Source organism: Stereum hirsutum, assembly GCF_000264905.1.
Source record: "Stereum hirsutum FP-91666 SS1 unplaced genomic scaffold STEHIscaffold_1, whole genome shotgun sequence".
In the NCBI taxonomy this organism is placed as follows: Eukaryota; Fungi; Basidiomycota; class Agaricomycetes; order Russulales; family Stereaceae; genus Stereum; species Stereum hirsutum.
The window spans coordinates 2,778,234-2,803,600 of NW_006763131.1; the positions used below are offsets into that span (position 1 = coordinate 2,778,234).

The 25,367-nt window shown below is 52.3% G+C and overlaps 8 protein-coding genes across 8 annotated transcripts; 6 read left to right on the plus strand and 2 right to left on the minus strand.

Annotated features, from left to right (window-relative positions):
• Nucleotides 1–356: 356 nt before the first annotated feature.
• On the plus strand, nucleotides 357–2,728 carry STEHIDRAFT_71543 (uncharacterized protein). Its single transcript, XM_007298120.1, has 7 exons — nucleotides 357–683; nucleotides 761–911; nucleotides 969–1,054; nucleotides 1,107–1,212; nucleotides 1,267–2,212; nucleotides 2,268–2,469; nucleotides 2,541–2,728. The coding sequence occupies exons 1-7, from the start codon at nucleotides 541–543 to the stop codon at nucleotides 2,617–2,619; spliced, it is 1,713 nt and encodes a 570-aa protein (XP_007298182.1). The 5' UTR covers nucleotides 357–540; the 3' UTR covers nucleotides 2,620–2,728.
• Nucleotides 2,729–2,891: 163 nt separating this feature from the next.
• Nucleotides 2,892–4,255, plus strand: STEHIDRAFT_89777 (uncharacterized protein). Its single transcript, XM_007298257.1, has 6 exons — nucleotides 2,892–3,118; nucleotides 3,173–3,289; nucleotides 3,342–3,377; nucleotides 3,444–3,459; nucleotides 3,516–3,589; nucleotides 3,648–4,255. The coding sequence occupies exons 1-6, from the start codon at nucleotides 2,973–2,975 to the stop codon at nucleotides 4,033–4,035; spliced, it is 777 nt and encodes a 258-aa protein (XP_007298319.1). The 5' UTR covers nucleotides 2,892–2,972; the 3' UTR covers nucleotides 4,036–4,255.
• A 744-nt stretch (nucleotides 4,256–4,999) lies between these two features.
• STEHIDRAFT_89780 (MFS general substrate transporter) lies at nucleotides 5,000–8,025 on the minus strand (the record flags this gene model as incomplete). Its single annotated transcript, XM_007298258.1, has 15 exons — nucleotides 5,000–5,226; nucleotides 5,325–5,372; nucleotides 5,474–5,607; nucleotides 5,693–5,708; nucleotides 5,780–5,949; nucleotides 6,042–6,118; nucleotides 6,208–6,383; nucleotides 6,444–6,469; nucleotides 6,571–6,679; nucleotides 6,748–7,015; nucleotides 7,092–7,152; nucleotides 7,217–7,270; nucleotides 7,324–7,408; nucleotides 7,475–7,603; nucleotides 7,695–8,025. The coding sequence occupies 15 exons, from the start codon at nucleotides 8,023–8,025 to the stop codon at nucleotides 5,000–5,002; spliced, it is 1,911 nt and encodes a 636-aa protein (XP_007298320.1).
• A 1,007-nt stretch (nucleotides 8,026–9,032) lies between these two features.
• On the minus strand, nucleotides 9,033–13,604 carry STEHIDRAFT_164868 (uncharacterized protein; the record flags this gene model as incomplete). The annotated part of the gene is made up of 5 exons (XM_007298913.1): nucleotides 9,033–12,561; nucleotides 12,612–13,100; nucleotides 13,151–13,256; nucleotides 13,313–13,443; nucleotides 13,496–13,604. The coding sequence occupies 5 exons, from the start codon at nucleotides 13,602–13,604 to the stop codon at nucleotides 9,443–9,445; spliced, it is 3,954 nt and encodes a 1,317-aa protein (XP_007298975.1). The 3' UTR covers nucleotides 9,033–9,442.
• A 142-nt stretch (nucleotides 13,605–13,746) lies between these two features.
• On the plus strand, nucleotides 13,747–15,993 carry STEHIDRAFT_71556 (NAD-P-binding protein). Its single transcript, XM_007298121.1, has 10 exons — nucleotides 13,747–14,193; nucleotides 14,246–14,290; nucleotides 14,346–14,364; nucleotides 14,414–14,614; nucleotides 14,687–14,809; nucleotides 14,871–14,889; nucleotides 14,944–15,030; nucleotides 15,094–15,292; nucleotides 15,355–15,511; nucleotides 15,567–15,993. The coding sequence occupies exons 1-9, from the start codon at nucleotides 13,831–13,833 to the stop codon at nucleotides 15,379–15,381; spliced, it is 1,083 nt and encodes a 360-aa protein (XP_007298183.1). The 5' UTR covers nucleotides 13,747–13,830; the 3' UTR covers nucleotides 15,382–15,511; nucleotides 15,567–15,993.
• Nucleotides 15,994–16,369: 376 nt separating this feature from the next.
• STEHIDRAFT_89791 (inositol phosphophingolipids phospholipase C) lies at nucleotides 16,370–17,997 on the plus strand. The gene is made up of 5 exons (XM_007298259.1): nucleotides 16,370–16,433; nucleotides 16,487–16,660; nucleotides 16,718–16,904; nucleotides 16,957–17,076; nucleotides 17,126–17,997. The coding sequence occupies exons 1-5, from the start codon at nucleotides 16,384–16,386 to the stop codon at nucleotides 17,963–17,965; spliced, it is 1,371 nt and encodes a 456-aa protein (XP_007298321.1). The 5' UTR covers nucleotides 16,370–16,383; the 3' UTR covers nucleotides 17,966–17,997.
• Nucleotides 17,998–18,210: 213 nt separating this feature from the next.
• Nucleotides 18,211–21,831, plus strand: STEHIDRAFT_71561 (coatomer subunit gamma). The gene is made up of 11 exons (XM_007298122.1): nucleotides 18,211–18,489; nucleotides 18,558–18,716; nucleotides 18,781–19,235; nucleotides 19,294–19,427; nucleotides 19,479–19,657; nucleotides 19,722–20,221; nucleotides 20,280–20,377; nucleotides 20,430–20,564; nucleotides 20,623–20,864; nucleotides 20,924–21,338; nucleotides 21,442–21,831. Exons 1-11 carry the CDS (start codon nucleotides 18,256–18,258, stop codon nucleotides 21,678–21,680), a joined length of 2,790 nt encoding a protein of 929 aa, XP_007298184.1. The 5' UTR covers nucleotides 18,211–18,255; the 3' UTR covers nucleotides 21,681–21,831.
• Nucleotides 21,832–22,214: 383 nt separating this feature from the next.
• On the plus strand, nucleotides 22,215–24,882 carry STEHIDRAFT_143947 (fumble). The gene is made up of 6 exons (XM_007298914.1): nucleotides 22,215–22,534; nucleotides 22,608–22,673; nucleotides 22,733–23,675; nucleotides 23,771–23,990; nucleotides 24,070–24,225; nucleotides 24,369–24,882. The coding sequence occupies exons 1-6, from the start codon at nucleotides 22,451–22,453 to the stop codon at nucleotides 24,445–24,447; spliced, it is 1,548 nt and encodes a 515-aa protein (XP_007298976.1). The 5' UTR covers nucleotides 22,215–22,450; the 3' UTR covers nucleotides 24,448–24,882.
• The last annotated feature ends 485 nt before the right edge of the window (nucleotides 24,883–25,367 follow it).

A 25,367-nucleotide genomic window follows, 5' to 3' on the forward strand; every position in this document is an offset into this window, starting at 1 on the left:
GCTACGATAGAATAAATGCATCATACTTTGCTTCCTTTTCGCGAGGCTGGGGCTTTTGTACTCCCAGGCCACTGTGGCATCCACATACTTGTTCGGCACACTCCGAAATCGGCCTTGTGCGGAGTTTCATTGCACAAGATGAAGAGGGCTAACTTCCACACGACCTCCCTACAGATCTCGTACGCCCTTCATACCTTGGACCTCCTAGAATTTTCTGTACGGATGCCACCAGTGTCTCGTGTGGACACCCTTATCGTAGACGAATTCGATGCCTACGATCTCTCGGAATTCTCTCAGGAGGATTTCGTTCTCCTTGATACCCTCACATCGCGCGAGCATACTCCCGTCGCATCACCAGACCCTCAGCGACGCTACGCCGACTCTGGGACGCAGACGTTACCGGTGAGAACTGGCGGTCGGCGCGACAGCCCTGCATCAATCGCAGGAGCAGCCCTCGGTGGCCCCCGATTACCTGTTGAAATCGAACTTGCTGCTAAACCCGCTTCTCTGCCAACTCGTACTAGCGGCTCTTTGAATGTAATGGAAAGCCAGAAACCTCATAGTAAGAGCCGTGTCAAAAGTCGGAAAGCGGCAGCGTCGCCTTCCATCGATCCTCAAAGTCCTCTTGCACGACATCGTCCAAGCCAGCGTCTGAGTGTTTCAGATTTGGTAGGACCTGTCTGGTAAGTCAATCCTCTGATACGAAAGGCTCAAGGCTCATGAGGCTCACACCTGTGTGAATTGTGGTTTTCAATGATAGGTGTGAAGTTCAATACGACTATGGACTCAGACAAGGCAGATCTCGAAAGCTGGCGAACCGACCGGCGTCTTTCACTTCAGCCCAAGGAAAGACAATTGTGGCTGAGCAGCAGACCGCCATCAAGAACGAAAGAATCCTTGAGCGTGGTAGGGTACGTGATAGAGGTCAACGTTTTTAGTAGATCATGTTCAAACACGACCTTCTACAGTCTATCCACAAGCAACTGGAAAAGGAGATCCGCCCAGAGGAGGTCCTTATAGAAACTGAGACCGACGAAGAACGCTGGGCCTTGCGGTGAGGGTATAACGTCTTTCTCTGTGAGATCATACGACTGAATTCTCTGCAGGCTGGTCAACATCCTATCCTGCTTGGACAATCTCGTGGAATCAGACTATACTCGGGAGATCCCTGTATTCGGGACTGTTCACGGTCAGCTCGTGACAGGAATCATTGTGAAATCCTCTTCCTCTCCCCTCTTTGAAAAAGTCTAATCATCTTGAACACAGGATGAGATCATCCGAAAAGCTACGCCAGTATCGGATGCATCTTCTCCTGGGAAAAGAGCATCTCCCTCAAAAAGAGAGAGTCCGAAGAAGAGCAAGAAACAACGCAATCCTTCTCCTTCGCAATCGGAAATTACGACATTTTTCTCCTCGCCATCAAAAACGCGGAGTCTCTCGCCTCTATCTCAGGATTCAGGTCCACCTTTTGCGACACAGGTCTACACTTTGTTCATTCTCGACTCTAAAACCCGGCGCGCAAAGAGTCTGCCATCAACTGAGGATGCCCTCAACTCTCGACTCCAACTAATGACCTATCATCGACTGTTATCCGAACTCCTGTCACCGTCATTCGACTTTATATCTCTCTGGGATCGTCTACATCTAGATCCTGCTCGTCTTTTCTCAGATGCTTTTCTCGAATCATCAGGCCTACTTCCAACAGCTGTACGCTGCTTGAGCGACCTTTGCGTCTTGTGGCGAAACTCTGTTGCCGCCCTCAATATCGACAGGGTGGCACCTACACTGGAGATTGTATATAGATACCGGCCGTACACTAAACGGAAGGCTTTAGATCCTGTCAAGGAGGCGGAAGAATCAGCTCAAGCCTCAATCAGGGTCGCTGAAGAGGTCAAGAACGTAGTACAGGATATAGAAACCAACCGGCGGCAGGAGGACTCGGATCTTGCGCGCGCCATTGCGGAGAGCCTCAAGGACCACACGAATTCCGGTGGGCACTCGAAACGCGCTGATTCGATTGGGACTGGGAGATTTGGAGAGGCCAGAAAGCTGGTGTCTTCGTTGACAGAGCCACGAGCATCGAGTTCAAGCAGTACCCTACGACAGGACCCCGAACTTGCATGGGTCGCACAGAAAGAGATGTTGAAGAGGGACGACTCAAACGCGGTGGCAGCGGTAGTGAGGAACACCTCTTTTGGCAGTAAATTGACCGGTTGGTCCTCTTATTCACCCTGTTTCTGGGTTGCTGAGACTGAATGCATTTGTAGAAGCATCTGAACTTGCTGCTGCGATACCGACTGCCCGCGACGAAACACATTCGAATGAAGACGAGAAATCAGAAGTCATCGGACGAACATTGTTCGCGATGGACGACAGACTTTTGGACGCACATCTGAAGAGCGTATTAGCATGGTGGTATGGTCAACGTCCACCACGGGGCGTGGAGATTGAGCAATCGAGACGTTGTTTGTGAGTGACCAGCGCTAGTTCTGGAGGCTCATGATTATTTGCTGATCAGGTCATCGTGACTATATATCCAGCTCTTGCGAATACATTCAAGACTGTGAGTGGAGAGAGCAGAAAGCGTTGGAAGCAACGGCTCGGTACACAAATAATTGACGGGGCCACAAGGAGTCTGAATCGAGTGGCCTTCCGCCTGGTTACCGAGATTACCAGTCCACTGTATCACCTTGTATTATATCTCGGCAGTGTACAACTATATTCCCTCTTTCGTGCAATACAGTGTACTCCTGTACTTAAGATCAACGCAGGGTGAGTTGCTGATGTCGAGTAACGAGGTAGGAAAACTCCGCCGTTTGTGGCAACGGGAATGACGCGCCTCGTTCAAGGCCGCAGTGCGTACAGACTTTTATGCATGCAACGCCCACGACCTGATACAAACCTATCGGCTTTCCCCCCCTCGCACCCACTCTCCTTCATTTTCATCTTCCTATACTCCTTGTAAAGTAATCATGCAAATGGGCGAGGGCTCCTGGGAGGACCGTCTCCACATCTCCTTCATTGGCGAACATGTTCTCTTTCCCGGGCTGCGCCTCGATTCTTGGGGCCACTTCGTAGGGGCATCGCTCTTGACTACGACTTTTTGTCTATGTGAGAGGTGTGTAGTTGCTGGAATTGTGGTACACAAATTCTTGACGATGGGTCGTTGTAGACTTGTCACGCTAGCGCTCATGAGACACTGGGCACCTTTTCGTTATGTGCGCCGGTCGCGTCTTCGCACCGCACTCTGGAGAACGGTATTATACTGGATTGTCACATTGTTGAGATTGTGCGTGAATTATAATCTCGGAGGTTCATTCCGTTCATCATGTATCTGTCAGACTGTACATGCTCATATCCATGACATTCCATGTCGGGTGAGTCTGTACCGCTATAACATTGTGAGGCAACACTGATCGTTGTACGCTGTGGTTGTGTCACAGGTTGATCCTTGTACTCGTGAGTACAGATGCTGTCAAGTTTATATGTAGGAGAGTTACAATGTCTGTCTCAAGGTATCGGCCCTGTCTGTGGGACAATTTGGCATTGAATATATTGGCGAACAACCACCGAGTCCCAATTTTGAGCAGTGTGTCAGGTCCACTCTCAGGTCCTACGCTTATGCTAATTGACCATCGTCTCCTTAGTGCCTATCGTCTGGATTCCGACCCCCTCCTACATCCAGCATCCTCTCCAACTTCGCTGGACAAGCCTCAGCATCCACCCTCCACACGCCCGCGCGCGAAGTCCAGGTGCAAGCCATCAAGCATCTTCATTCACCCCAACGACTCCAACATCGCACGTGCCGATGCGGTCGCTGTAGAGATGGGCATCCACGGAGACACTGATCGTGTTCGGGGCAGCAATACCTACACGGACACGCGCGGCACTGCATGGGAACACGGGAAGGGTAGGGACGTCGCCCGAGACATGATGGCTGGGGCCAAGCAGCATTCGCGATCTGGTTCCCGTCAAGCCTTGTTCCGCATCCAGGATGCAGACAGCGAAGACGATGAAGAACTGTATGATGGTTGAGGAGTCCGTGACGAGTATTTCCACACTCCTAGTTTTGTTTTGTTGTCTTGCTTTCATCCATTCCTCTTGCCACTCGTTATCTTTATTTAAAGCTGGTCTCGATCTAGAGTTTCTTCCTTTTTTACTGCCTTCGAAGTCGAAGTTTCAGTCGTATCTTACGCTCCATTGTACTGAATATTTCTGCTTAGTTCTATAACTATAGCCGATGATTGGGTCTCCCTCGAACGTTCGCAGCCTGTTGCGCCTGTCCTCCCTAACCCTGGCGAAAATCTGGTTAAATTTATACCATCAATTTGGCCACGCAGTGACACAATGACTGCCTTCCGAGCCAAAGACGACACGGCACTTCCTAATGGAATAGACGCTCTCATTTAGTTACTGTCGCGATCTTTTGATGAGCCTCATGCTCCGTATTTCGAGTCAGGACGTCCCAGGGTCGCTGCCACCAATGCAGACTATCATGGTTGGGAGTCTCAGTCCCGAGGCTGTTCTTTGCGACCGGCAAACGGAACTCTACCGCGAAGAGTATTACCGACTGGATGCCAATACGGGCATCATTGTTCGGATTTCTTGACCGACAACAGATTGGTTGACGAGACGGTGTTGGCCGTACAGCAAGGAGTGTTAGGTTACGTTAACATTTGGTTGAGAAGTTGGGTAGGCGAGTCTGCAGCAAATGAGAAGGTGGATGGGCAGAGAGATGTTGAACAGAAAGTATATGTAAACGTGAATGGTCATGTGTGGACATCGCGCTCCGTAATCGTGATACTCACAGCTACAATCGACGGACGTATAAATGCAAAGGAAACAGTGAAGGAACAGAAATAAAAGCGAGCACGCAGGCCGCGCTCGTGATGGCACAAACGACAAAAAGAACAGCACCAACCGAGATGAACCCAGTGGGCAACAAAAGCAACAAAAAACACATTCTATAGCGACCTAAACCTCAGATCACAATCGAAGTCTAATCCTCCCTTCTCAACTCTGAGACGGCTGCCGGTTCCTTCTCCTGCACCGGGACCTTCTCATCCTGGCTCTGTCTCTGGTCACTGTGCGCGTCGGAAGGGGAGGCATCCTGATCCGCATCAGCGCCGGTGCGGTACATAGGGTGCAGCTTTCCATCGACAGCGTTCTGAGTCTTGCCGAGGTAGAAGTCCTTAGCCAATAGGGCAACGATGAGCGGGACGAAGGCTATCAGTCAATTGGGCGGTTGTTCAAGCATAGTCAGCATAAGTCGGCGATCTGAGAGGGGAAGGACTGAGAGGGAGAAGAGAAAGAAGGGGGCTTACAAGTTGCGAGCGAAGCAATGATCAACGGCTTCACAGTCTCGTCGTAAGCTAACAACCCAGTCCAATCAGCAGTCCATCAACATTCCAAGACAAAGTTCGACCGCATCATAGTGCGGAGGATTAGAACGGAAATGCGGAAAAAAACGCACCAGAGATTACTCCAGCCCTGATATCGTCGGTTTCAGACCTCGCGTCCGTAATAGATCCATAGATCTCTGTGATCTCATCTGCATCCACGCCGAGTGGTGTGAGGTATTTTGCGAGGTTGGAGGGCATATCGTTGCTATATCATATAACCGATGGAAGAGGGCGTGAGTCAAGTTCACAATACCCTTGTATGCGATTCAATTGCAGAAATGGGTACTCACGTCCAAACAGAACCGGCTATGATCATGATCAGAAAATACTGTGAGCAATCACGTCCAACAACAGGATGCCGGAAGAGAATGACATACCAACAGCTGACCCAATTGCGCCGAAGAGCTGCGTCCAGAGCGAAAGGTTCGAGATTACAATACCCAAGTCCTCATGCGGGACGGAGGCCTGGACCATGACGTTGACGCAGGCGAGGGAGATACCACCGCCGGCACCATTGAGGATCTGTGTCCAAGCGAGGCCAACGGCGCTGTATTTCCCGGACAAAAATCGCGCGCAGGAGATAATGTGAGTGGAGAATATTGACAAGAGACGGAAGGGAGCCTGGCGGAGGAGACATACGTTGCGTTGGCCCCACGAGCGTGGTACATGACGACGTAGCAGAGGACACGGATGACCCAGGCAAGCACGAGGACCCACTATAGATCAAGTCAACAATACGTTGATTCCCCCGTAAACAATTAAGACCGATGGTAGGGGTAGAGAAATACCGGAGAACACAACGCACCTTATACCGATGCGTATACCTCATCGCCAACCCAGCTAAGAGACCAAAAATACAAACGCCGACGGTCTCCGTCTGGGAAAAGATCGTCCAATTATACAGGTTCCAGTTTGTGACAACATATGACCAGGAGGAGTAGTAGGTGTCGGAGAAGTCTCCGGACATGTAGTAGGTCGCATCTAATGATATCTAGTGAGCTTTGTGAATGAAGCAAAGTGTGTATATGAGAGAATACGGACTGATGATGACACCGAAGATGAATGCCCTATTGATTGGAAAGTTCAGAATGATAGACGTCTCGGATGTGAGTACTTGATTGCCAAAACGGGGGGAGGGGGGATGATGCGGACTTGTGGGCAGACTTACTTATTAAGAACACGTTTCGGAAGAATCGGGTTCGATGCGTAGAACCACTCGTAGAACGCGAATGCAATGAGCAAGATGCCGCCTACCACAAACATCGCGATCAATGAAGCTATACATCCCCAAGATAACCACAACCGGTAAGCATCACCAGACAAAAACCGAAGGGCAGAGACATACGGTTATTATACCCATCTGCCGCACTCGCTGACAGCGTGAATGGCAACAAGATCAAAGTCCACGAGAATCCGAGCAGAATCAAGCCTAAGGCGTCAATGGCCGAGCATATCTTGATCAATACCTGGAGCGGAGACCGGCTCTCAATGACGGCGGCAGGGCCTGTGGCCGTGTCGGCGGTGGGGTTATCAAGGACGTGGAGTTTTTTGGCTTTGATGTCGGCGTAGAAGAGGACAACGAGGGCGGGGGACATGACAACGGGGACCATGATCTTTTTACGAGCCAGCAATGTCATAATGAGGCGTTAAGTATGTGTGGCAGAGAGGGTGTGAACAGAGGTCGCGTACGGCAAACATTCCGTATCCCCAGCGCCAGCCAGCCTCTCCTAAACCATCTGTGATGAAGCCTCTGCATACGAAACATAGGTAAGCTCAAACAACTCCCGATAAAATTGCACAAGAACAGGACTCACGCGATGTAACAGTTGATGATATACGGAGCTAAAGGGAGGGAGGTGACGAAACCTCTGAGGAACAATGAGCGAGCGGCCTTCGGTTTTGTAGCACGAGAACAACAAACCTCCATGCGAGCGGACTGATATCTGCGACGAGCATCGAGGTGACCAAGTCCAATCCCGTGCTTCCAATGGCATTGATCAGAATTCCTGGATAGACCAATTTTTTGTGTAAATGTCCGAGTGCACCGATTATGAGGGTCAATGGGAGCTGACCTGCGGCGATGGCGCTGACACCATTTGCGGACGCGATGACGATGAAACCGAGGGTGTAGAGCGTGACTGAGATCAGGTAGGCGGTCGGACGAGATGTCGTATCCGCAAGCTGAGCTGCGAAAGGTTGGCCTGTAGCAAGCGAAACCATTCAGTAAATAAGCACGCCCAAAAATTATGGTACCATCATCATGAAACCAGAACAATAGGCATAACGACTTACCAACACCACCGATAATCCCCGCCATGACATTGATCGTCGATAACACTGCATGTTCCCCGAAGGAGGAAGTCGCAAACGCATAGAAACTGTCCACCGTTGAACTCCCCAGGGTGTTCGCATAGACATACAGGAACAGGCTCGCATAAAGAGCCCAGAGCGCCTTGCTGCCCTTTGGGAAGACGCGGTAGAGGGCCTCAATCTTTGCGATACCACGGCGACGCTCGCCTACGTCCGCCGGGACCGCTTTTTCGTCGATCTCGGACAAGGCTGCTTCCTGAGTGTGAGCTTCAGCTGGCGCAGCGAGCTTACCCTTGAAAAGGGACTTGAACATCGCGGGAAGAGGCATTGCGGCTGCTGTTTACGCTGTGAAAGACGAGCGAGTGAAAGAAACACAACTTGGGGGAGAGGCTTGAGCCTGAAGGACGGTGGGCGAGGGGAGCGGAAGAGTGGTCGGCAGCCTCGGGAGATCAAGCCATGTCAGAAAGCGAGGGCAATATATACCCTCACAGGGGAGTCAGAATATCCACAGGTCCGCACCACATTTTCACATTTCAATATGCTGCATTGCGAAAGCTGTCGGAATCTGGACTCGGAGACAAAGCCATATGCACACACTAAGGGAAAAAGAAGAGCGTTGATGAACGAGCTCAGATCGAGAACGATGGCATGTTAAGGTTGGCAGGTTGCCTAGTACTGGGAGAGTTGAAGAGTAACAGATACGGGCATGATGGAGCAGTCATTTTCAGGTTACTCAGACGAGTGTGGTTAGTTGTCCAGTGAACTTCTAGGTGGTGTGGCACCTTGGAAAGCATTCAAGAAAGGTCGCGCTCGGTGGAAGGTGCGCGTTGACCCGTCCCGGGTCGACTTTCCTGAGGTTCATCTTCGGGTTTTGTGCGCGCAGAGAACAGACAGGAAGTCCTTGCCTTGCACTCGTAAGAAGCTGCGGAAAAATGATGCGAGTTACACGAGAATACCAGGAGAAGCAGAGCGATTGGTTAGAGAGTGCACTTGAAGTCCGAGAGACTGGAGAGGGCTGACAGCGATCAATTGCTTCACATTTTATCTAATCATCCGCCGCCGGTGCCTGATCAAATCTTATCAGATATGGATATGGATCTGTACTCACCGGAGATTTTAATATGGAGGGCCGCCTGAGCTGTTCTTATCAGATAACAGGAACAAAACCAGGTGCCCTCAGTTCGGCACTGACACCGCAGAAACATTTGCGCGAACCTCGAGGGATGTACACTGGGATGGTCACTGCAATCTGGCATTTGGTTCGCATGGACAGTCGACGGGAAGAGACATGCTGGAGGCAGAGCTCAAATGTGGGAGATTGTTAGGGATGGAGCGAAGGAAAATCGATCTACGGACTGGTGATGAATGCGTATTGTTATCCTTCGCGCTCGTTTATTCTCCATGCGTGCGTAGGGGTAAGTACAGATGCGAGATGGACGACAACGGCTCGCCTGAAGATGTATGATGATTATCGTTTACCAAGACTAGACTATGCTCCTCCTCCTGCAGCTGCAACTATGAACTGTGATATATGCGCGTGTTCCTCGGGAAAAAGTGAATAGTACAGAATAAGTAGGGATATTGTGTTCGTTAGCCATGCTCGATGAGAAACAGGGATCAATAGATACGGCGAGAAAGGTTTCCAACTTCCGAACCGACTGTCCAGACTTGACAAGGAGCATGTCCCGGAGAGGGTGCTCAGAAACTCACTTGAGGATGAGACACTGAAATTAGTGACCACGTCCCTCCACAACGCCTGTACGCCTAGCAGCGTACGCTCCGCGTTTCGCCCCTCCAGCAAGACCCTTCGGACCATCAGAATCGACCGCCTTGCGCTGCCACTGGTCAATCAGCCTTCCGACTCCCTGGTAAGGCTTGTCCGGCGACCCCGACCCCGGCTGCGCCTCTTCAGAGGACGGTGGCGATGGAGTAGATGCGCGAGGTATAGTCACTTTGGGAGGTGGTTCTCGTGCCGCCGGTTTCTCGCTCGTTTGTGGCGGTTTGAAGGGTGATCGGCGACCTGAAGCCTGTTCGTGCGGTTTCCTCTCTGGCGAAGCAAGGCCAGGAAGAGCCACAGGCGAAGACCGAGGCAATCCGGTAGGAGACGTTCGTTGCGTCGACATGTTGCTGCCACGGCTGCCATCCTCCGGAGGGTTCAACGAAGAATTGTGACCCGTAGCGGATTGACTACGACCCTTGAAAGCGGAATTTAGCGCACCGACAACCGGGCCCGACGTCGTAGAGGACGAAGTACCGTGGGTGGCGACCTTGTGTAAAGGCGGTTTGGTAGTTGTCGCAGGTGCGATAGGTTTGCCGCCCATTGCCTCATATCGCTGCACCATATCCGTTATCGAACTCCGTCGTACTTGGCGCTGAGCGCGTACGTCGGGTGGAACATTCAACGACGGAGTCTTGGGCGACTCTGGCAGTGTGGGGAAGGGCTTTGATGACGCGCCTGCTGGCACGAACATCGACTGTGGACGAGATCGGCCCACTGATGTCTGAGGTTGACTGATTGGCGAAGGAGGCGGTAGCAGTGTCGAGGACTGTTTCCTGTGTCTTGAGGAAGGGCGAGGAGGTGAAGGTGATTTGTCTCGATATTCCGGTGCGTTGGGTGTCGGAAGGAGAGGTTGGGGTGAAGCGGTCCTGGCCTGAGCTATTGCTCCAGTGCCGAAAGTCAGGTTCGCAGGCTTCCTGATCTCGCTGCGCCCCTTGCTAGGAGAGCCGATGTCCAGGCCATTGCCTACCTCCTGGCTCTTGACGCCCTCTGCCTCACTCTCCCGCGCTGTTCCCTTCTTCTCAGGACCACTGGCCCCTCCCCATAAATCGACCAAATCATGCACAGAGCTCTGGCGACCCTTCGATTTCGGCCTTCGCTTGCCCTGCCCCACCTTCTCCTTGAACTCGAACGGTTTCACATGTCCAGGTGCGAACCCATTCGCGTCCTCGGGTTCTTCGGAGCCGCCGCTGCTAGACGAAGTGTCTCTCCTCGTAGTACCACGCCGGGGGCTTGTCACTGGCGACCAGTTATCGTTGAGCACCTCGTTCTTGAACGAGCTCGCTCTCGACGCCACCGGAGCCGCCACCAACGTCTCCACCGGTTTAGGACGATGACGTTTCGCATCTGTAGTCGACGACGGAGGTGCAGGTGAAGGCGTAGAGGTAACCTGTTCAGGCGGGGGGAATCGGTCTTCAGCAGCTTCCTGAGGGCTTTGGATAACTGGACTCTTGGGCACAACGGACGCGCGCTTGCTCAACGAGTTGCGGAGAACAGGGGTACCAGGCGGTTTAGGGAGATCATCGTCGTCACCAGTAAGCCAGTCCTGGGTATCCGGTCGCCCCAGAATCTGAGCAGCAGTCGGTGTCGAGGGGGTAGGCTCAATTGGTGATAATTCCACAGACTGCTTGACTTGAACCGAGCTGCGGTGCTTCCTGTCCAAGATAGGTCGTTGTTTGGTAGGGCTGGTACTGCCAAGCTTCGAGGTCTCGTGCGCCTCACGAGACTCGCGCATAGCTGCACCTGTGACATGCTCTGAGCGCGTTCCATCTATCCCAGACGTAGCTGCTGAAGCGGGAGGGCCGAGCGTATTGTTCAGCGACGCTGGAACGCTAGTGGCAGCAAATCCGTTGGACGGTTGAAGACGACTGGGTGTGGGTTTGATGGGTTTGGGAGCAATTCTGCTTATCGACGACGGCGGTGGACCTTGTGAGATAGAGGGAGCAGCAGAAGTGGGTGGCGGCGAAGTATATACGCGATCCAAATCCTCGAGTGATGGGAAACGTTCCTCGGCCGTCAGATTGGGTGACGGAATACCCGATCGAGAAACAGGGGGTTGCGATTTCCAGGATGAGGATATTGCAGGAGAGGGTGAGTGAGGGGGCGGTTGTGGTGAAGGCGAGGGCGAAGGTCGCGGAGAGAGAGAAATTGGCGGACGCGGGGAGATAGGTTTGGGAACATCGAGATTGGATGGGCCTGTGTTGGCGTTGAAACCCGTCCTTGCGGTTCGAGCTTGAGCGAGCGTAGGAGCCGACTGCTTTTCGAAGGAACCGAGGCCGTCGAAGGCATCCTTGGACTTCCCTGATGCACCAAACCCGCCAGTGAAACTACCCAGTGGACGTGGAGGTCCAAGACCAGCACGAGAGCTTGCTTGCTCCGCCATCCGAGAGGCGGCCGCAGCCGCCGCAGAGGACGAAGAGCCAAGCATCCTTTCAAAGGAGTCCCCGAACGCGTTGGAGGCATTGGTGGTCTTATTCGCCTGTCCAATTCTGTCCTGGCCACTTTGACCATCCACTCTCCGTCCCGTGGCCCAAGCATCGTTTGATGAACCATGTTGCACCTTCCACGCCTCCGGACTTGCCACCCCAGACCGATGTCCACGAATACCACCATGAGCCTGCCTGACGGCCTTCCACGAAGACTCTTCTGTCTGTCCGAAGTCCTTTTCTGGGTCCATTTCAAACAATTTACCCTCTGCGGGCCGGGTAGCTTTCGTCTGCTCTTTCGCGGGACTGACTGACCGTGGAGGCGAATGGGCCTGCGTAGGACGACCACGGCGCATTGGTGCGATGGCATCCAACACCTTCTCCCGCGCTTCCACACCCGCATTTTTATGGGGAGATGACGAGAGAGGAGCCTGAGGACCCGAAGTTGAAGAGGATGATCGATAGGACACGAGGTTATCGAGAGTGTTGCCGGCCTGCGGTGGTGCCTCGACCGGGCGTGGAGGTAACGATGGTCGAGCTGGGATGTTATAGGTGAATTGTGACTTGGTTCCACGCATGGCGTGGACGACATTGAGAAGTTCGAAGGCAGACGGCCGATGTGCACCATGTTCACGAAGCATAGAGGCTACATTTGCTTCAATACAATATTCTGGAGTGACAAGAGAGAAGACATACCAATCAGTGCGTTCATCTGAGCCGAGTATATCGGGTAAGGTGGGATCTTATACTGCACGTTGAGAATAGCAAGTGGTCCATGCTCCTCGAAAGGTGTAGTATAGTAGCACAGCTTGTAGAGCAGTACTCCGAGAGCCCACACGTCCGACTTCTCATCGACAGGCCGGCGCAAGTAGGGATCAACCATTTCGGGCGCTCTGTATTGCAGCGTAGTATGTCGATTCAGGTCGGCTTCGAGAGCTCTGATCTCTTGTGTGTTTGCAGGTGGTCGTCGAGCAACTGGCGTCGCAGAGCCGAAGTCACAGAGCTTGAACGATGTGGGGGAGGATTGAAGGATGTTCTCGACTTTGAGATCGCGATGGAGGAGGGCCGGTCGAAGATTGTGCATGGCGGCGACACCTTCGCATACGTCGACGAATATTTGCAGAATTTCCCCTTCTGTGAGACGCTCGCGCAACCGCCTGTTCATCATGTCGATGATCCCACCCCCTTGCGTCCAGTCAGTTACAACTCGTGGCAGAGGGAGAAGCACGACTCACCAGCACAATAGTCCATCAGAATAAATACTTCATACATGCCGTTCGACATCCTGTGCCAAGCTGCATCGATGAGGTGGACGATATTAGGATGACCTTTAAGTATACGCTGATCGCAGCAGCTTGAGCGGCGAAGTCATGCTACGCAACACACAACCTACGTACCATGATATCTACTTCCTTCTTCACCTCAGAAAGCATGCCCTCGTTAGGGACGGCGATACGCTTCAGGACATGGTGGGTGGTACCATAGACGGGAGTGGGAGTTCTACACAGATAGACATGGGCGAAACCACCTGGAACAAACGCGTGAATACCTCCGTCGAAAGCGTTGCAAGGCTGGCGTACCTTGAGAAAGATAGCGGTCGACCTGAACGGTATATTTATTGACTGAGATGGACTGTCCTGGGACGAGGGTGCCCTTGTTCTGAGCGTAGGCCTGCATCTGTTGGGCCATTCGCCGTTCGGGATGGTCAACAAGGATGGCCTGCTTCGTACAGCAACGCCCGCCAAAGTTCCAAGCCGCCCGTATGGGTCTGCCACGTGCGCGACAACATCCATTACCCATATTTGGACGACCACTGTAGCTTTCGCGAACCGACGTCACTTGTCCCGCTAACTTGTCCAGATCTCAACATTTCACGGTCGTCGTCGTCGTCCTCATCCATCTCTCACCTATCACCATGACCGACAAACATCATCTTCTCCCAACCCTTTCCGATGCCGTTCCCTTCTCGAGACCTGGAACTCCTGGAGCCCACGGACCTCTTGCCATTGGTTTCGTGGGGTTGGGTGCGATGGGCCGACCGATGGCTCGTAATCTTGCCCATTATCGTGCCTTGCATTCTCCAGGTGCACCTCCTCAGCTTGTCTGGAATAGGACTATATCGAAGGCAGAGAAGCTCGTTGCTGAGCTCGGCGAGGACAAAGTGCAGGTTGCTCAGACTCCGGGCGAGATCGCTCTCGAATGCGACATAATCATCACCTCTCTGTCAGGCGACGAGGGTGTCAAAGCCATGTACCAACAGTTTGCGGCTGCTCTTCAGGCAAGTAGCATTCGTATGACTGTCTAACTCTTGACTGATGCGTCGAAGCTAGCAATCCAAACCGACTCGTAACAAGATCTTCGTTGACACCAGCACCGTACGCCCAATGATATGATCCCCCCAATATCTTCATAAACTTACGCGATCTGTAGATATACCCCACACTAGCCGGTACGCATTGTCCTGTTGTCTCTATTTACATATTCCCATGGAAAAACAGGCGAGCTCGATGCTATCATCTCTGCCATTCCCCACTGTCATCTCGTAACCGCACCCGTTCTGGGCCCACCTGCAAGTGCTGAAGACGCATCCCTGGTTATCTGCATGAGCGGAGACTACCGATCTAAGAAGGAACTGGCCCATCTACTTGTACCGGCTGTCGGGAGGAAGGTCTACGATCTCGGCGGAAACTTGGAGAAAGGTCAGCTTCCTTCGTTCTATATTTACCTCTCTACTCGTAGTATTGTAACTCATTCACGTTACTTTACCTTAGCTCCCACCTTTAAACTTATTGGAAACTCAATTATTCTCGGGTCTCTCGAGGTTCTCGCTGAGGCGTTCACCATGGGCGAGAAGTCTAACATCGGCCAGGACATGGTCTACCAATTCATCAAAGGTGACTTGTTTATCGTCTCACTGATGAGCTGTTCTAACGTTCACTATGTTCTGCGGTATAGATATGATGCCTGCACCTCTGTAGGTACTCTAGGGCAACTAGAAACGTCATGTTGGCTGATGTGTTATCTATAGTCTACTCGCCTATGGTGACAAGATGCTCCACGACAAGTTCGATGGCTCAAAGGGTTTTGCGATTGACGGTGGAATCAAGGACGCTACGTATGCACTGGTTATATCTCGCGATATCTTTGATGGTCGCTCACCACTGGTTTGTTCATATAGTCACATTCGTAAACTCACGGCGGAGCATAACAGCCCCATGCCCGTTGTCGACACGGCGCACCAGCACCTTCTCACTGCTCGTGCTCTGCATGCACAGGCTGAGAGGGCTGGTAATGCTACTTTCCCTATTCTCGATTGGTCGGCGCTTGTCGCAGGGACAAGGGCTGCAGCTGGGCTGGATGCTTTGGACAGCAACAAGGTCCGTGTCGTCTTTTCAATTTCTGGCCGCGATAGAGGTTTTGGCTTACAAGTCATTTGCAGCACTCTGGTCTCGTGAGGGAAGATTGAGGTGATATGATAGACGAGCGGTAGGCAACTTCGGACAATGAAGCATAAAGTGTAAACGTGAATGTATATTTTCGTGTGTATTTGAAGAACATCGAACTCCTTGTACTCCACTCATTCGGGCGTTGTTGAGCTGCTGATCAAGACTGTCAGTTTCAAGTCAGCATGACTCAAGGTATTGGACTCACCTTTGAGAATAATCCTACAGCACGACAACCCTCTTCAGCGCATCGAGCGTCGTATCAGGCGACATGTTGAACGCAAACTTCGCCTGAGGCGCATACTCCCTGACCGCATTTATCAACGCCTCAAAAGTGACTGTCTCCTTCGGTGTGCCCCTGACTCCCCATCCAAACATCACCGTCTCCCACTTCTTCTCCTGCAACTTCTGTTTCCACTCCTCGAGTGTCGTGTCGAGATCTGTCGTCTCGATGAAGAACCCTTCGATGGGATAGCCTGCTGAGGCGAGCGAGGCGAAGCTGCTGGTTATGGCTGTTTGTATACGCTCTGGGGTATAACCGGAAGTGGCAATCATGGGGTGGTTCCAGTGAAAGCCTACGCCCAGGATAAGAGGGGCCATTGTTTTTTGTTGGAGGGTAGGAGAGGAAGAGTTTTGTCGGGGATGCTGTGATGGGCGACTGAGATGTGAACCCATTTCTCTTTGCGGTTCGACATTATATACTAGGCGTAGGGCTCGTAGCGCAGGTATCGTGTAATCTCTCGGCCTCCGAGCTACTAGGGCCATCAAGTCGATTGAGCGGAGTCCATATTGCGACGACGTTGCTGATTGATCTCATGGTCTGTACGTATGCCTTCATAAGGTGAGGAAACGGCGTAGCACAAGCGGTGTGAAGTGCACTACAGAATTGTTGGCAGAGCAAACGGCGAACTCGTTTTCAAGGCATGGGTCGGAGGACCAGCGCCACGTGGCTCTGTTGTAGTAAATTGTCACCAACGTCGCGTCAAGCTTTCTCTCCGCGCCGTGCAATGCCTGCAGAAGCAAGCATGTCTGGCTCGGACTATTCTCAGCTCTCTGTCTTCAGTCTCAATTGCTGGTATGCTCGTCTTGTGCTCATTGGGCTTTCTTTTAGGACTAATGCAATTTAAGGGGCTTGAAATATGTCTCGAAAGACCGGTCTGACCGTATATTCGCCATCACCAACTTTCTCTCACAGGCTCAATACGACATTGTCGCCTTACAAGAGCTATGGGTGTACTCGGATTATGAGCTCGTCCGTACAAGCGTTTCAAAACGGCTGCCACACTCCAAATTCTTCTACAGGTGCGTAATTCTATATTGCCTGTTTTTAACTACCGTCCAAACCGTCTATGCTCTTAGTGGTGCCTTGGGCGCTGGGCTGGCAATCTTCACTCGTTTCCCTATTATCGCGGCTACGATACACCCGTATTCTCTGAATGGCTCTCCCATAGATGTTGCCGGAGGCGACTGGTTTGTGGGCAAAGCTGCTGCCAGTGTACTCATCTCGCACCCGATACTCGGCCAAGTCCAGATCTTCAACACGCATGTACGTCTTCTTCTTGCTCTGAAGGTTGTCCGGTTCTTAACACAGCGTTCAGCTTTTTGCCAAAGGCGGCGAGGGAGGCCCTGAACATCACAGAGCACATCGACTGGTGAATGCATGGGAGTTCGCCAAACTCGCCAAACAGTCTGCAGAGCTCGGGCGATACGTTATAGCGGTAATAGTTCCTGCTTTAATTCACCATGTGACTGACTGACAGGTGACAGCTGGGAGACTTTAACAGCATACCCACAACACTACCAATGACAGTCATACGTGACCATGCCGCTCTCCGGGACGCGTGGACCGAAACACACCCTTCGCCCCCTTCCTCGTCTTCTATGCTTTCCCCGTTCGACTGTATTCAAGCCTTCGGTGTCACCGCCGACTCGCCAATAAATTCTTATTCTGCAGGAAAACCATTGGATGCCTTCGCTCTCGCCGGTCAAGGCAAACGTCTCGACTACGTCTTCTACCGCGATCCTCATGTCCCACCAACAGGCGGGTCAAAATCACTCCCACAGCTCAAATGCAGCAACACGCGTGTCATGCTGACTGAGAACGTACCCGGTCGTTCGTTCTCCTACTCCGACCACTTTGGTCTGGAAGCCCGTTTCGAGATACGACATCCCGAGGCTCAGGATCACACCCTACCTTCCAATCCTTCGCCGTACACCTCGGACCTTCCCAGCGTAACCTCTGTGGCAGCAACCTCCACCCCTGGGCCACCTTCCACGCATCTTTCGTCCGATTCCGCCACGACTGTCCTACAAGCATTGACGACGTGCTACCGCCACGCACGTGTGCGGTCGCAACAGGAGTTGACAGTGTTCGTGCTGTGCGTCGTTTTACTCGTGGGACTGATAATTGGTTCTGCGTGGTTGCCACATGCTGCTTACGCCCCAGTGTTCGTGTTTTTGGCGGGGCTTGCTACTTGGTTGGGGACGACAATGCTTTATGTTGGATTTGTGTATGGGAAATGGGAGATTAATGCATTGATGAACGTGATTGAAGAGTTGGAGCTCTACAGGAAGGGGATGAATGGGGGACTCGCCGGACAGTCATGAACTTCTAATATCTTGCCTTATTGGGATTCTCTGGATACATATTACGCACATCTATACTTTTCTCAACATAGGGATTCATATATCCCGTAGCACGTATGGTTGTCGCGCTCGCTCAAAGTATCGTTGCAAGTTTCATGGAAGGAAGGATTTCCCAAAGCGGCGGCACGCGCCACAGCTCCGGGTTGTCCACGTCGCGTCGACTCGCAGGACGCAGTGCTCTGCTCATCATCACAACACACCGGCCAGCTCTCCGTCCCCTCTCCGCCCTTTGCTCAGGCTCCTCTCCCGCCATGTCCCTCACTTATACCAAGAAGGAGGAGGAGAGCGGTCTTAGCTCATACTACAACAACAAAACGACCATAATCCAGGAAGCACGCGTCTTCAATGAATCTCCCATTAGCCCCCGGAAATGCAGAGCATTGCTCACTCGGATCGTGTATTTACTTTATATCGGAGAGACGTTTGGGACTCAGGAGGCTACGACACTGTTCTTCGGGACTACGAAATTGTTTCAACATAAAGACGTGAGTGAAAGCGGTCTGCTGCAATAGTTCAGTAACTAAAGTTGTTCTGTCGGTCCGTGGACTTGTAGAGTGCGCTCCGGCAGATGGTCTACCTCGCCATCAAAGAATTGGCCTTGACGGCTGAGGACGTCATTATGGTGACGAGTAGTATCATGAAGGATATGCAACCCAACTCGGAGGTCATATACAGGCCAAATGCCATTCGGGCGTTGTGCCGCATTATCGACGTATGTCCTCCGAATATGCTTCATCTACCTGTCCGTTAAGACTCATACATGTGTATTACCATAGCCATCCATGGTCCAGGGTGTTGAACGTTTCTTCAAAGCCGCCATTGTGGACCGCACCCCCTCCATCTCGTCTGCCGCCCTTGTCTCCGCCTACCACCTCTTCCCCGCCGCCAAAGACGTCGTGAAACGATGGGTGAACGAAGCACAAGAAGCTGCGAACGCCAAATCCTCGTCTGGGTTCTTTGGTGCATCGGCGTCCTCTGGTGGATACCTCGGTTTCGGTGGTGCATCGACTCAGAACACCGGGTACTCGCCCATGCCCTCGACGAGTTATATCACGCAGTACCATGCACTTGGTCTCTTGTACCTCATCCGTCAACAGGACAGGATGGCGATCACAAAAATGATTCAGCAGCTTGGTGGAGGGAAGACTGGGTCTGGGACGGTGCTGAAGAACCCGATGGCACTGTGCATGCTTATTCGGTACGCTGCAAAGGTAATGGAAGAGGATCCAAAGTGAGCAACAATATATAACTGTAGACCGTTTCCTCTGATCACTGACCATTGTATATAGCGTGCAGAGGCAGATGCTAGAAATACTTGAGGGATGGCTGCGCCACAAAAGTGACATGGTCAACTACGAGGCCGCCCGTGCTATCTGTGAGATGAGGAACGTCACCCCCGCTCAACTGACGAGACCGATTGCTGGTGAGTAGAAGTGGTACTTCGCAAGATCCGACAGTTCCTTATTCCTTTCAGTTCTGCAACTCTTCCTCTCCTCCACCAAACCGACGCTCAAATTCGCCGCAACACGCACACTCGCATCTCTCGCTCTTGTTCACCCGGCTAGTGTGGCGACCTGCAATGTCGACTTGGAGAACCTCATTTCGGACTCGAACAGGAGCGTCGCCACATATGCTATCACGACCCTTCTCAAGGTTCGTTCCTTATATAAATCTTCATAGTAGCATCTTTTCAGCTTTCACCTCTTACACCATCCAGACCGGCAATGAAGCCTCCGTCGATCGCCTCATGAAGCAGATCACCGGTTTCATGAGCGAAATCTCAGACGAGTTCAAGGTTATCATCGTCGACGCCATCCGTTCTCTCTGCCTCAAATTCCCCACCAAACACATCGCCATGCTCGGTTTCCTCTCTGGTGTCCTCCGCGATGAAGGTGGCTACGACTTCAAGCGCGCTGTCGTTGAAGCCATCTTCGACATGATCAAGTTCATTGGCGATTGCAAGGAGCAAGCTCTCTCCCATCTGTGCGAGTTCATCGAAGATTGCGAGTTCACGAAATTGTCGGTTCGCATTCTTCATCTCCTGGGAATCGAGGGGCCCAAGGCGCCACAGCCGGCGAAGTATATCAGGTTTATTTACAATCGTGTCGTGCTGGAGAACGCGACTGTGCGTGCGGCTGCTGTCGCTAGTTTGGCGAAGTTTGGGATCAGCGCGGATGATGGGAAGTTGCAGAAGAGTGTAGCTGTCCTCCTGAACCGGTCAGTCTGCTTGGCCGTTAACTCGTCACGTATACGAACTAATCTTCATCTGTCACAGCTGTCTTGATGACGTTGATGACGAAGTTCGGGACCGCGCCGCTATGTACTTGAAGGTATTGAAGGCTCCTCCATTGGCCGAGACCTATGTGAAGGACGGTACGCTATTTTCTGTCTGGTCTCACTCTGACGTCCGCTGATTGTCCACCAGACTCTGTATTTTCCTTGTCTGCCCTCGAGGCAAAGCTGGTGACATATGTCAACGATCCAGAGGCCAGTGAGCAGCCGTTCGACGTCACTTCGATACCAAAAGTCAGTCGTCAACAAGCGGCTCAGGATGCGGCCCGTAAGTTCATCTTGTCATACTTCGGGTATCCGGCCTTTCACTTACCCTTGGCTCTCAGGTCCAAGCACATTGGATACCATCGGCGCTCCGACAGCCAAGAAATCCTCGCCGTCCCCTCCGCCACCTACTGCCGAGGAAACCCAGTCCGCCTACCTTCAACAGCTTGCGGAGGTTCCGGAACTGGAGCCGTACGGACCCGTGCTTCACAGCAGTGCGAAGCCGGTACAACTCACGGAGAGCGAGACGGAGTACCAGGTGTCGTGTGTCAAGCACATATTCAAGGAGCATGTCGTCTTCCAGGTGAAATATATTTATGTTCTACGTCATGTTCGAGCTAATTCTTACTGCTGCCACATTAGTTCAATGTATCGAATACCCTACCAGACACCGTCCTCGAGCAGGTGTCTGTCATCATGCAACCATCTGCAGATTCTGGTTTGACAGAAGACTTCATCATCCCGCTCCCATCGCTCGCCGCGACAACTTCACCAGGGATTGTCTATGTCTCCTTCACACTCGACTCGCCAGAATCGTACACTATGGCTTCCTTCCAATGTATTCTTAAGTTCATCAGCAAGGAGCTTGATCCCTCAACTGGTGAACCAGAAGAAGAAGGATACGAGGACGAATATCAGCTCGAAGAGGTTGAACTTGCGGCCGGAGGGGACTACATCATCCCGAGCTATGCCAACTTCTCGTCCGAGTGGGATCGTTTGCGGGGAGGCGCGACCGCGACGGAGACGTTCTCGCTTTCCGCAATGGACAGTATCAAAGGTATGCGGCTCTCCTTCTCTCCCTTTCCCCCCTTGTCGCTTCCCTGCGGTGCGACGGCGATTGACCCAACTGACGCGTGATCTTGTTCGTCTTGTTGTCACAGCCGCGTGTGATTCTATCATCGAGATTCTCAACATGGAGCCTCTCGGCGGCTCACAGAATCCCACATCGACGTCGGTGCACACATTGCAGCTCTCCGGGCTCCTCGTGGGCGGAGGGGGTAAGATTTTGGTCCGGTCGAGGATGACGTTCACGAGAGGACAGGGCGTCACGTTGGAACTGGGCGTGAGGGCGGAAAAACAGGAGGCGTGCGACCTCGTACTCGCTGCCATCGGTGGTTGATTCAGTTTTATAAGCTTTCGTTGTTGTTGTCGAGGTAGCGCCGTTTTTGTGTATTGGATTTTTGTTTCGTTTGACTATGGTGGACTGTAGCTTACCCGTTCTGTCGACGCACGACGCGGTGTGCGCTTATTTGGGAGTAACCACATCTTGGTGATATCCCTGTCAGAGTCGAATGATGATTCGAACCCAAGGAGAGACAATGGGCGGGGAATGATCAGCGTCAGAGCCCGAGCCCGTCGGGGCAAGGGTGCGATAAGTAGATAAATCCACGGACCTCCACGAGTATGGTCAGACGAAAGAGAAGATAAAAGCTGGTCTAGGCTGGGACCGCGGGGATGAGCACACCACTTTTCTGGCCCTACGGATATCCTATCAAGTGGGGGTACAAATGCATTTGTGCTGATACGCGCACGAAGTGCCTGTGTCAGCCCGCTGTGACTGACTGGCTTACTTCACTCGAGGACTGTGCTGTGCGCCCGAAAGCTAGCCCAGTACCGCGTTACTTATAAAAACCCTGTGAGACCGACGGCCGTGGAACGAAGGAGATGTGTCCCCAGAGTCGCAGTCTTGTGTTTCACTACCCCACAATATTCACCTGCTTTGACGCTTGAGCTTGAACGTCCGCCCCATCCGAAACCGACTGGAGCGCTGCTCCGCTCACCGTCCGTAAATATCGCCATCTCGGACCTACGCACTCTCCCAACATATTTAGAGGACAAGGCCACCGCAGATCACACTCATAGGGCCCTGTCGACATTATATCTATTATAATGGCCTCTCCGCCGCTGCCGAGTGCGAAGGTCATCCACGTAGACACCCGTGGGGCAGTCATTCTAGAGGAAGAGTCACCCGAGGTTCGTGCGCAAAGCGGTATCTCTCTTTCCTTCGTACGCTCATTCACGGACACGGCAACATGGAATTCGCTAGACAAGGGACAGTCGAGGAATATATCTTCCCAACTACATCGAACCGGTCTCACATATCGCTGTAGACGTGAGTTGTATGAGCCATCACACCATCCACGGCGCTAAAGTGATTTCTCGCATTTGCAGATCGGGGGCTCGCTCGCGAAGGTCGTCTATTTCACCCGTTCTCCTGATCCGCCTTCATCACCTTCTATCGCTGCTACGAACGGAAACACCACGCATAGCAGCGGAGTCTCGAGCCCAGGATGGTCTTCTCCTCCCACATCTGATGATGGCCAGCGACAGTCCCCGCCACCACCACCGTTCCCGAAGCAAAATGGAGCGCTTACACCCATGGTCCTCGAAACGACCGCCTCTAACCATCTCCTGAGCCATTCTCACATTCATAATCATAACACGAACGGCCACGCTCTCGCTGGTATTGACCAACTCATACTCCGCCGCGCTTCATTACAACATTTCCCTGGCGGGTCCGTGAACTTTGAGCGATACGAGACGGATAACATCGACGAATGTGTCGAGTTCATTCAGGACCTCATCGCACGCTCGGCGAAAGTGAATGGCGTGTCAATAGAGGAGATGCGGCGGGGCGTGAAGATCATGGCCACGGGAGGGGGCGCGCACAGGTTCTACGAGCTGTTCAGCGAGACGTTGGGCGTCGAAGTGCGCAGGGAGGACGAGATGGAGTGTTTGATTGAGGGGATGAAGTTCATCACGCTCATTCCTGACGAGGTCTACTTCTTCTCGGACGAGCTCATCCAATCCGTAACACATCCTACGACGGGCTCATCCGCGGCGGCGTCGATCTCACCACAACTGTCGAACGGTCCTCCTGCCAAACCATCTGCACCGCTGGAACGACCGAGTCCGGATCCTCCTAAATATGCAGTGACGTTTCAGACGCATCCGACGCCACAGTTGCCTTGCTTGCTCGTGAATATTGGGTCTGGAGTTTCGGTCATCAAGGTGGATGAGGATGGGTCGTTCGAGCGTGTGAGCGGGACAAGTTTGGGAGGCGGAACGCTCTGGGGTCTCCTCAGTTTGCTCACGGGAGCGAGGTCATTTGATGGTATGTCGGTTTCCTTTCCATATACCGTTTGTTTCTTTTGGCTGGAAACCCCAACGTAACCGTCGATATGACTGATCTGGGATTCGCGTGCGCAGAGATGCTGGCGTTTTCGGAACGAGGCGACAATGCGACAGTGGACATGCTCGTGGGAGACATCTACGGGCAAGACTACAGCAAGTTGGGTCTCAAGTCGACGATGATCGCGAGTTCGTTCGGGAAGGTGTTCAAGAAGGGGCAGGAGAAGGGGAAGTTCTCTCCCGAGGACATCAGCAAGAGCCTGCTCTACGCGATCTCGAACAACATCGGGCAAATTGCGTACGTCTCCATTTCTTTCCTTCTACTTTCGAAGTCCTCGGAATGTGCCGGTAGCTGACGGCGAGGTTGGGATGTGCAGGTTCATGAACGCGGAGAAGTATGGGCTGGACAGGATCTACTTTGGTGGTTGCTTTATCCGTGGACACGCAGCGACGATCGCGACGCTCTCGTATGCGATTCGATTCTGGAGTAAAGGCACGAAGCGGGCGTTGTTCCTCCGGCATGAAGGATTCCTGTGCGTTCATGTTCTCTCTTGCATTTCTAATCCTCTCACGACATCCATCTGTCGTTCTCACATCTCGTTCCATTATTCTCATGCTGGCCGATTACCCTCACACACACTACATTTGTACTGACTTTTCTGGCATATCATAACAGCGGTGCTATCGGCGCCTGGATCAAGAATATTGATGAAGAACATACATCTGAGACATCCTCGGCTTCGGGTGATGCATGATGCATGATGCCGCCCGCCCAATGTACATGGCAGATGTATCAGCGTACCCATATTCATCAAGAAACGAAACGAAACACATCCAACCGCTGCGCATTCCATCCCTCGACACAAATATCCCACTTCCACCAACAGCCAGCTTCATCTCTCCCCGCTTTGCTCTGACACCCTCCCGTTGCATATTTCCTCTTCGTTCGTTCGTTCGCCAGGTTGGATATTGGATGCTTTTTTTCTTATTTATGTCCATCTAGTTCACTTCACTTCAAATTGTCGGATTCATTCCTTCCGAAAGCTGCTGTATCTTTATCTGTATGATAGATCTGACCCCCCTGTCCCAAGCTGATTGCTGAAGCGCTGATGCCGCACTCTTAAGTTACTTATTTTGCTCCTCATACAGTACGGTACCCTGGAACATCAATAATGCGATGCGATGTTGCCCTTGGAGAGTTTCCACCCACTTGGTCTGGTCGCGCCAATTACTCAGTCTAATCATGCAGGGTTGTATACAATGCATACGCATGCGACGCTGAGTGCGTTCGAGTTGCGGCGACCGTCGTACATACATACATGTTTTTGCTACCAGGACCGACGACGGACGTCGGACGTGCCAGAACAGGTTGAAACTGGTTTGGGGATCACGCCACTGTGATGCGAGGACATATATCATGGACGGACCTTGTTTAGACCTTGATAAATGGTATGTATAAGTATGCAACTTAGGAGGCTGTAGGAGAACGTGCCATGTATCTGTAAGTATAGCTGTGGCGAAGCCACTGATCAATGATTAGAAGCGGATAGGTACGGCCATAAATGCTCTGTAAGGCCATGTAAAGTGTGGCGGTGTGATCCGGGTACGACGTGAAAATAGATTACGACAGATGTGTTTACAGGTTTTACTTACAGCTGTGCACTGCGCCATGCAC